General features: G+C 37.5%; 1 protein-coding gene across 1 annotated transcript; it reads right to left on the minus strand.

Annotated features, from left to right (window-relative positions):
* Nucleotides 1-1,923: 1,923 nt before the first annotated feature.
* On the minus strand, nt 1,924-9,551 carry LOC112407623 (olfactory receptor 481-like). Its single transcript, XM_024756976.1, is given in 4 exon segments — nt 1,924-2,582; nt 2,585-2,704; nt 2,707-2,847; nt 9,524-9,551. Coding segments are annotated over 4 exon segments (948 nt in total).
* Between the last annotated feature and the right edge of the window lie 1,574 nt (nt 9,552-11,125).

The following is an 11,125-nucleotide window of genomic DNA, read 5'->3' on the forward strand; positions in this document are numbered from 1 at the left end:
TCCTTAGTCGCAGCTCGCTGACTCCTTAGTTACGGCAAGTGGGCTCCTAGTTGCAGCATGCATGTGGGATCTAGTTCCCTGACCAGGGATTGAACCCGGGCCCCCTGCATTGGGAGCGTGGAGTCTTCACCAGTGTGCCACAGGGGAAGTCCTGATGTTATCCTTTTTAACAAATGTGGATACATAACTTTTTGTCTACCAAAGTGCTGAGTTACTGGGACTCCTTTAAGCCAGCTCTTTCCATAGATTGTCTTCATATCCCTGACCCTTGTGGTTGGACTGGCCCTTGTGGTTCTTTTTATTTTTTATTTTTGGAGTAAAATTGCTTTAAAATGTTGTGTTAGTTTCTGCTGTACAATGAAGTGAATCAGCTATATGTATACCTATATCCCCTCCCTCTTGGACCTCCCTCCCATCCTTCCCACCCCACCCATCTAGGTCATCACGAATTGGGAGATTAGGTTTGACGTAAATATGTTAAAGTGTAAAATGTATAGCTAGTGGGAACCTGCTGTATAGCACAGGGAGCTCAGCTCGGTGCTCTGTGACGACCTTGTGGTTCTTATTGCAAGATGCCTTCAGCAATAACCATCAGGAAACTTTGAAAGAGACAAAGCTTGTTACTTACAAGTCCTGGAAATCATGTAGCACACCTGGCGTCGCACAGGGTCATGGGATAGAGTGAGAGAGAGAGAGATCTTAGGGTTCTGCTTTTATTGGGGTAGAGAATGGGAGCCTAGGGTTTGATGGGCTCACTCTTTATTGATGACTTTGAAACATAAGAGCAGGAATTTAAAGCAAGTGAAGAGAAAATACAAGTAGTCCAAATGGTCAGTTATCTAAGGAACTCGGGAGTGGGGATCAGCCTGGTTCTTCAGTTGTGTGGCTGGCAATGTTTATTCAAAATATCTGAAGTGGCTGCCTCAGTCACTAAAGCTTAAATCTGACACTTGCCTTACGAAAACAAACAAACAAATAAGACCAACTGTCAAGGCTTATGCTACACACCTAGAATAAGGCAGTGACAGAAGTGGTAGCAATAAACACCTTCTTGAGAGATATTACAAAGAAGGATGGCATGCATATTTCATGCCTGCATCAGCCTAAGCATGTTAATCTGTAATTTTATGCCCTGGAAATACCAGCTAGCTTGCTGAAAGAGAGCTCCACTGTGCCTCAGCCCCCTCCGCACCACCACTCCCCAGTAGTTTTTCCTGCTACTCAAAGGCTTGTCTGCAAAGGTTCAAAGACAAACCTTTGCAAGCCAACCTTTGCAAACAAACCTTTGAGTGGTAGGAAAAACTTAAGGGAACTCTCAAAGGCTAAGCCCTCAGACTTCCTTCTTTGTTATCTGGATCTAGTCTCCTGGTGGCAATACTGTGGAATTATTTTGGTCTGGCTTACATTAGGTGGAAATGAAACTCTTCTAGATCCCAGCATCACTATTTCCAAAGATAATGATAACCCTGTATAAGAGACACCAAGTCTTCCACAGAAAGTAACCTGGCCTGTCAACACCACCATCAATTGCATTTCCAATTGAGTTCATGATACCTTCTGAGATGTTCATTTACAAGGTGATATTTTTTTAAATGTATAATTTAACAGAAGAAAAAGAAAACACCCTCTAATCAGACTCCCTAAATAATGAACAGAGGAGAGGAAAAAGTGAAACTATGTTTCTCCAGGTAGCTTCATCCTGAAATATACACACTTAATTTGAACCCAGCAGATTTTTGTGAAAATGCTACACTTTGTGACTCTAGAAAATTATAAGTTAAAGTTGGCATTAATCGACATTCAGGTATTTTATATTTAAGATAGTTCTTCACATAAAATAAGACTAATGGACAACATAAACGCCCATCACATATGTTCCTGAAATTATTGTTTTCTAGTTTCTGGATTCACATTGTATTCATTTCAAAATGACTGATGTATTCTAGCTATCAATTTTCTCATGGCCTCTTTCACCTCTTTGTTCCTCAGACTGTAGATCAGAGGGTTCAACGTGAGGATCACCACTGTGTAGAAGACAGACACCACTTTAATATGTTCAGGTGAGTGGCTCGACTTCGGTATGATGTAAACAAATGTGACTGTCCCATCAAACAAAGTAACTGCAGTGAGGTGGGAAGTGCAAGTGGAGAAGGACTTGTGCCTTCCCTCTGTAGAGTGTACCTTCAGGATTGAGTGGAGGATGTCCAGATATGAAACTGTTTTGGTGAACAGTGTGATTACACTGATTGACCCAGCTGAGATGGCAGGAGATACTTCAGCAACATAAACACGGGTACGAGAAAGCTTCTCTAGTGGTGGCGGGTCACAGAAGAAATGGTTGATTTTATTTGGTCCACAGAAACTCAGACTCAATAAACATCCGATAAATGATGAAGCATTCACACATCCTCCCAGATAGGAAGCAACCAGTAAGATGATGCAGACCCTGGGAGACATGTGTGTAGAGTAGAGAAGTGGGAAGCAGATGGCCACATAACGATCATAGGCCATGGCAGCCAACAGGAAGCACTCAGCCGTTCCAGAGATAACATCAGAGCCAAGCTGAGCTATGCAGCCAGTGACAGGATAGTAGTTCTTTCTTTTAGGGAACTCACAATCATAATAGGTGTGACTGATGAGGAGTACCCAAGGTCCACAGAGACCAAATGGCTGAGGAAAAGGTACATTGGGGTGTGGAGCTGGTATTGCCCAACATGGTAGCAACATAGATTCCAAGAAAAACCACAAAGAAGATGGAACAAAGTATAGGATTCTCTGTTAACCCTAAAATAGTGAATTCTGTCATCATTGTGTGGTTTCCAAGCTCTATCTTATTTGAAATGATGCCTGTTGAAATAAAACCCAGTGGATATTAAAATGAATTGAATGATCTCATAATTAATATATTTACTTTACCAGCCAACCTATCAGAAAATCAAAACATCGACCTCACTGTTGTCTAATGCTTTCACTTTACAAAATGTTTCCAAATGTATTTACATTATGCATGATTTGAGAATATTAATGTCCATTACCTTAAGGCCAGAGATACTCACAAAGGGACCAATGACTCAGATCAGAACACAGCACTCATGTTTGTATCATTTGATCAATTCAGGTTGTTGAATGAACACTTACAGCAATTGTATTATTAATTATACTTTAGGTACTGTGTAGATCTAACAAAAGAATACATTTCATAGTCATACATGAGTAAGGTATATATTAGAATATGTTGACAAAATGCCTACATGTGTGTATTATACCAGCCACATGAGAGCAAAAGAGTAATACACAAATGTAAAAAATATCAAGAAGTCTTTTCACCTAACAAAAAATTAATGAGTAGGTTTAATCATAAAAATGCAAAAACTGGGACTTCCCTGGTGGCGCAGTGGTTGAGAGTCGGCCTGCCGGTGCAGGAGACACAGGTTCATGCCCCGGTCTGGGAAGATCCCACATGCCGCGGAGCGGCTGGGCGTGTGAGCCATGGCTGCTGAGCCTGTGCGTCCGGAGCCTATGCTCCACAACGGGAGAGGCCACAGCAGTGAGAGGCCCGCGTACCGCAAAAAATAATAATAATAAATAAAAAATAAAAATTTCCAACAAACAAAAGCCTAGGACCAGATGGCTTCACAGGCGAATTCTATCAAACATTTAGAGAAGAGCTATACACGTATCCTTCTCAAACTCTTCTAAAATATAGCAGAGGGTGGAACACTCCCAAACGCATTCTGCGAGGCCACCATCACTCTGATACCAAAACCAGACAAAGATGTCACAAAGAAAGAAAACTACAGGCCAATATCACTGATGAACATAGATGCAAAATACTCAACAAAATACTAGCAAACAGAATCCAACAGCACATTAAAAGGATCATACACCATGATCAAGTGGGGTTTACCCCAGGAATGCAAGGATTCTTCAGTATATGTAAATCAATCAATGTGATACACTATATTAACAAATTGAAGGAGAAAAACCATATGATCATCTCAATAGATGCAGAGAAAGCTTTGGACAAAATTCCAAAACCCTCCAGAAAGCAGGCATAGAGGGAACTTACCTCAACATAATAAAGGCCACACCTGGCAAACCTACAGCCGACTTTGTTCTCAATGGTGAAAAACTGAAACCATTTCCTCTAAGATCAGGAACAAGACTAGGTTGCCCACTCTCACCACTATGTTCAACATAGTTTTGGAAGTTTTAGTCACAGCAATCACAGAAGAAAAAGAAATAAAAGGAATCCAAATCAGAAAAGAAGAAGTAAAGCTGTCACTGTTTGCAGATGACATGATACTATACATAGAGAATCCTAAAGATGCTACCAGAAAACTACTAGAGCTAATCATTGAATTTGGTAAAGTAGCAGAATACAAAATTACTGCACAGAAATCTCTTGCATTCCTATACACTGATGCTGAAAAATATTAAACAGAAATTAAGGAAACACTCCCATTGACGATTGCAACAAAAGGAATAAAATACCAGGAATAAACCTACGTAAGGAGACAAAAGACCTGTATGCAGAACAATATAAGACACTGATGAAAGAAATTAAAGATGATACAGACAGATGGAGAGATATACCATGTTCTTGGATTGGAAGAATCAACATTGTGAAAATGACTCTACTACCGAAAGCAATCTACAGATTCAGTGCAATCCCTTTCAAATTACCAATGGCATTTTTCACATAACTAGTACAAAAAAATTCACAATTTGTATGGAAACACAAAAGACCCCGAATAGCCAAAGCAATCTTGAGAAAGAAAAGCGGAGCTGGAGGAATCAGGCTCCCTGACTTGAGACTATACTACAAAGCTACAGTAATCAAGACAGTATGGTACTGGCACAAAAACAGAAATATAGATCAATGGAACAGGATAGAAAGCCCAGAGATAAACCCACACACATATGGTCACCTTATTTTTGATGAAGGAGGCAAGAATATACAATGGAGAAAAGACAGTATCTTCAATAAGTGGTGCTGGGAAAATTGGACAGCTACATGTAAAAGAATGAAATTAGAACACTCCCTAGCACCATACACAAAAATAAACTCAAAATGGATTAAAGACCTAAAGGTAAGGCCAGACACTGTAAAACTCTTAGAGGAAAACATAGGAAGAACAGTTTATGACATATATCACAGCAAGATCCTTTTTGACCCACCTCCTAGAGAAATGGAAATAAAAACAGAAACAAATGGGACCTAATGTAACTTAAGAGCTTTTGCACAGTGATGGAAAACAAAAGCAAGATGAAAAGACAGCCCTCAGAACGGGAGAAAATATCTGCAAATGAAGCAACTGACAAAGGATTAATCTCCAAAATTTACAAGCAGCTCATGCAACTCATTATCAAAAAAACAAACAACCCAATCCAAAAATTGGAGGAAGATCTAAATAGACATTTCTCCAAAGAAGGCATACAGATTTCCAACAAGCACATGAAAGGATGCTCAACATCACTAATCAGACCCATTAGTGAAATGGTCTGATTAGTGAAATGGTCTCTAAACCCCATTAGAGAAATGCAAATCAAAACTACAATGAGGTATCACCTCACACCTGTCAGAATAGCCATTATCAAAAAATGTACAAACAATATATGCTGAAGAGGGTGTGGAGAAAAAGGTACCCTCTAGCACTGTTGGTGGGAATGTAAATTGATACAGCCACTATGGAGAACAGTATGGAGGTTCCTTAAACAACTAAAAATAGAACTGTTATACGGCCCAGCAGTCCCACTACTGGGCATATACCCTGAGAAAACCATAATTCAAAAAGAGTCATGTACCACAATGTTCATTGCCGCTCTGTTTACAATAGCCAGGACATGGAAGCAACCTAAGTGTCCATCGACGAATGGATAAAGAAGTTATGGCTCATATATACAATGGAATATTACTCGGCCATAAAAAGAAACGGAATTGAGTTATTTGTAGTGAGGTGGATGGACATAGAGTCTGTCATACAGAGTGAAGTAAGTCAGAAAGAGAAAAACAAATACTGTATGCGAATACATATATATGGAATCTAAAAAATATATATATTTTTTTATATAGTTCTAAAGAACCAGGGGCAGGACAGAAATAAAGATGCAGACGTAGAGAATGGACTTGAGAACACGGGGAGGGGGTAGGGTAACGTGAGACTAAGTGAGAGAGTAGCATGGACATATATACACTATGAAATGTAAAGTTGATAGCTAGTGGGAAGTAGCCCCGTAGCACAGGGAGATCAGCTCAGTACTTTGTGAGCGCCTAGAGGGGTGGGATAGGGAGGGAGACGCAAGAGGGAGGAGATATGGTGATATATTTATATGTATAGCTGATTCACTTTGTTATAAAGCAGAAACTAACACACCATTGTAAAGCAATTATACTCCAATAAAGATGTTAAAAAAAAAAAAAAAGTGAATCAGCACTCCAGCATTTACTAGTTGTGTAGCCTTGGGAAAGTCCATGAAAGTCTATTTGAGTCTTATATTCCATAATTGAAAATATGGATAAAAACATATTTATCCAAACATAAACAAAGATTGGGATTTTCTTGAATACCTAGTGGAATGATATTCTATGGGATTATTTAGATTGTAATATGTACATTACTTCACAATGATGCTAGAAATATTAGTTGATCATCTTTGGAGGATGCCAGGAAATGAACTCATTATTCTTCAAAATGATTCATAGAGGGGAAAAAAAACAAGGATTTGTTTTCAAATATCAAATATACTCTAAGGTGCTTATATAATTGATGAAAGGAAAACCTTTATAAAATAGTTCTAGTTGATAAACACAGAAGGAATGATAAAATTACAATATCATCATTCTTTAACCACTAATGAAATAGTGGATCTAGGCAATGATTTTCAAGAGCTGTTTAAAGTCATTAAATGAAAAAAATATGAAGGACTTTATACTGAATTAATCTGAACCTACTTACTAATTTTAAAATCATAGAAAAGACAGCCAGATATTATGTGCCTCATGATATGATGCAATAGGAAATATACAGCCCTACTATAAAATTTCTTGCCAAAAATCTAACCTCAATCTGATTAAGACTCTATCTAGATGTACCTGTCAGTTCACAGTTCACACAGAGGTCATAAAGGCAATAGCTATGTAATCTGCGAAGCACATAATGCAGAAAATTCTATAGGACTAAATAACCAATTTCTTCAACAAAAATAATTGCAAAAACAAGAGAGAAGGAAGCTATAGCTTAACAATTAGATACAGCAACTGAATGAAATGGGTAGACCTTTAGATTTTAACTCACTGCAATTGTAAAAAATATATATATTGTAAGACAATTGGAAAAATTCAAACACCAAATATTTGATATTAAAGAATTATCATTTTTTTGATTTACTAATGCTATTGTAGCTATGTTTTTAATGAGTCCTTATATATAAGAGATATATACTGGGCTTCCCTGGTGGCGCAGTGGTTGAGAGTCTGCCTACCGATGCAGGGGACACGGGTTCGTGCCCCGGTTCAGGAGGATCCCACATGCCGCAGAGCAGCTGGGCCCGTGAGCCATGGCCGCTGAGCCTGCACGTCCAGAGCCTGTGCTCCGCAACGGGAGAGGCCACAACAGTGAGAGGCCCGCGTACCGCCAAAAAAAAAAAAAAAGAGAGAGAGAGATACTGAATTGTTTATAGATGAAATAAAATAATGCCTGGGATTTGTTTCAAAAGAAGATTATAGATGGAAAATGCTAAAGACACAACCAAAATACTACTAGATCTCATCAATGAATTTGGTAAAGTTGCCGGACACAAAATCAGTATACAGAAATCTGTCTCATTTCTATATGCTAACAATGAACTATTAGAAAGAGAAATTAAGAGAACGTTCCCATTAACCATTGCATCATAAAGGATAAAATAAAACTAGAAAGAAATCTAATTAAGGAGTTAAAAGATCTGTACTCTAAAAACTATAATACACTGACCAAGAAACTGAAGACAATACAGATGGAAGATACAACTTGTTCATGGACCAGAATAATTATTATTTTTAAAATGATCATACTACCAAGGTAATATACAGATTGAATGCAATCCCTATAAAAATGTCAGTGGCATTTTCACAGAACTATTTAGGGAGAAAATAGTTCTAAAATTTGTACAGAAATACAAAACCCCCAGATAGCCAAAACAATGTTGAGAAAGAACAACAAAGCTGGAGGTATCAACGCTCCTTGATTTCAAACTGTACTACAAAGCTACAGTCATCAAAACAGTATGGTGATGGCACCAAAACACACACATAGATCAATGGAACAGAATAGAGAGCCCAGAAATATGGCCACTTATGGTCAATTAATCTACAACAAAGGAGGCAATACTATATACAGGGAAGAGACAGTCTCTTCAGTAAATGATGCTGGAAAAACTGGACAGCTGCATGTAAAAGAATGAAATTAGAACATTTTCTCACACTATATACAAAAATAAACTCAAATGGACTAAAGACCTAAATGTAAGACTGAAAAAACATAAAACTACTAGAAGAAAACATAGGCAGAACACTCTTTTACATATATTGTAGTAATATTTTTTGGATCTGTCTCCTAAGGCAAAGGCAACAAAGCAAAAATAAAGGGGACCTAAGTAAACCAAAAAGCTTTTGAACTGCAAAGGAAACCATCGAAGTTGTGGCATATATATATATATATATACACACACACGTATACATACACATACATATACACACACAATGGAATATTACTCAGCCATAAAAAGAATGAAATTTTGCCATTTGCAACAGCATGAATGGACTTGGAGGATACTATGTTTAGTGCAATAAGTCAGACAGAGAAAGACAAATACTGTGTGTTATCACCTATATGTGGAACCTAAAAAATAAGATGAATGAATATAACAAAACAGAAACAGAGTCACAGATATGGAGAATAAACTAGTGGTTATGAGTGAGGAGATGGAAAAGGGTAGAGGCAGGATAAGAGTAGGGGATTAAGGGGTACAAACTACTATGTATAAAATAAATGAGCTGGAAGGATATATTGTACAGCACAAAGAATATAGCCAATGTTTTATAACAACTTTAAATGGAGTATAATCTATAAAAACTTTGAATCACCATGTTGTACATCTGAAACTAATGTAATATTGTAAGTTAACTATACTTCAAAAATATGTATAAGATTATAGAGTTGTGAGAAAGTTGTAAAAGAAATAAAATGGGCCAAATGTGGGTTGTTGTTGAAGCAGAGTGATAGGTACATGGAGGTTAATTATACTATTCTCTCTACTTTTATAGAGATTTTAAGTTTTCCATCACAAAAAGGTGAAAGGATAACCAAGTAGAAATATGAGCAAAGGGTACAAAACTGCAATACATGGAAAAATAAACACTAATTACTGTTAAATACATTTGATGTCACCGATAATTAGGCAAACTAAAAATTAACAACTGTGGCTTATTTGTGCACATAATGAGAAATTTGATGCAGCAGCTCCACAAAATATTAGGTACCTAGACTTCTGTCTTTCCACTCAGCCATCTTTACCTTGTGCTTCTTGCTTTGGGGCTACAGAATGGTTGCTCCAGCTTTAACCATTTTGTTCATTTTTCAGGAAGGAGGAAGGGAAAAAGTCCAGAGCCAAAATGTTTATGTCAGCTGAGTCCATCTAACCCTTTTATAGAATATTCCATGAACCCTAAATCAACAACAAGAACTGAGTAACAAGGCCTCATCATATGCAAGGGAAGCTGGAAAATGTGTTTTGTTTTGTTTTTAAATTGGGCACTTTGAAGGACCCAACAAAATCAGGGTTCTGTTTCCAAGAAAAAAAAAAGGGAGACTATATATTGGATAGACAACTAGATACCTTCACGATATAATCTCAAATTAGTCATTACTATTGTTACTTAATGCTTGATTAGATTTACATACAGTTTACCCATTTTTTCTTTATTCATCATTTCCTCTTATATCCCTCTCCTTCCTCCTGGACTTAATTTCTGTCTTTGATGAACTTTCTGCATTAGTGGCTCTCTTAGCAATGGTATGCTGTTAGTAAATCCTTTCAAGTGTTTTTTTTCCCCTAAAAATATCTTTATTTCACTCTTATTCTTAGATGATCACTTAGCTGGGCATAAAATTCTAAGTTGATAGTTATTTTTGCTCAGCACTTTGAAGATATTATTTTCTTACTGAATATTTGTGGATAAATCCTCAATTGGTGTTTGCGTGTCTTTCTTAAGGTTGTAGTCTTGACTGTTCCCTAAATTTGCAGTTCTCACCAAATTTTAGGTTTTAAAACTTATTTGTTTTGCATGTATATTAGTTGTATGTGTTATGTTTTTATAGATTTATTTTGTAGAAGGGCAAAATTTGCCACAAGAAAGAGATTTCTGGTTTGACAATGACTGTTTTGGGCAGGTAATTTGTAAAAGGTAACAAAAAAATTCACATTCCGGTGTGCTCATACATGGCAATGGCCAATCCACAAGTGTTTCTTACACACTGACCACGTCCCCACAACTCAGCCAAGGAAAAGGAAGATAAGTATAATCAGAGCCACTTCCCCCATGCCACATTATCTACCAGGTTTAGAAGCAAAAGTGATTTAGTTTTTGCCTTCCAGAAATACAAAAAAATGGTGAAATAATGTAGATTCACAAATGCCTCAATGGACAATATCCTAAATTGAGTTCCCGAGTGTGCTACCAAATTATCTTTCCTCTAACACCTGGCTATAACCATCCATTTACATTTGGAAAACAAGAGAAAGATAAATGTTTTAGCATATTCTGATGGGATGTTTGCAAGCATGTAGGAAAGCCTATCCTTGCCAACAGGGACAACTTTGATATTCAATCCTTTTGTAGAAAGTGGAAACCTGTCACAAGAAGCAAGTAATGTTTGCAAATGGAGGCCTTAGGCACCAACAACTTGGCTAGCCAGATAGACTCTGGGGGAAGCAATGAATGGATGTGGGTGTAATGGGACATGTACTGTTGCTTGAGCAAGACTATGCTTCTGTGGTTGACTCCCCACATCTTGCAAAGATCTTTGCAAGAAACCACATTCAGAAACATCATATGGACATGGTTGAATGCCTCGTGTCTTGG

This window comes from Neophocaena asiaeorientalis, unplaced genomic scaffold, assembly GCF_003031525.2.
Source record: "Neophocaena asiaeorientalis asiaeorientalis breed wild unplaced genomic scaffold, Neophocaena_asiaeorientalis_V1.1 scaffold504, whole genome shotgun sequence".
Lineage (NCBI taxonomy): Eukaryota > Metazoa > Chordata > Mammalia > Artiodactyla > Phocoenidae > Neophocaena > Neophocaena asiaeorientalis.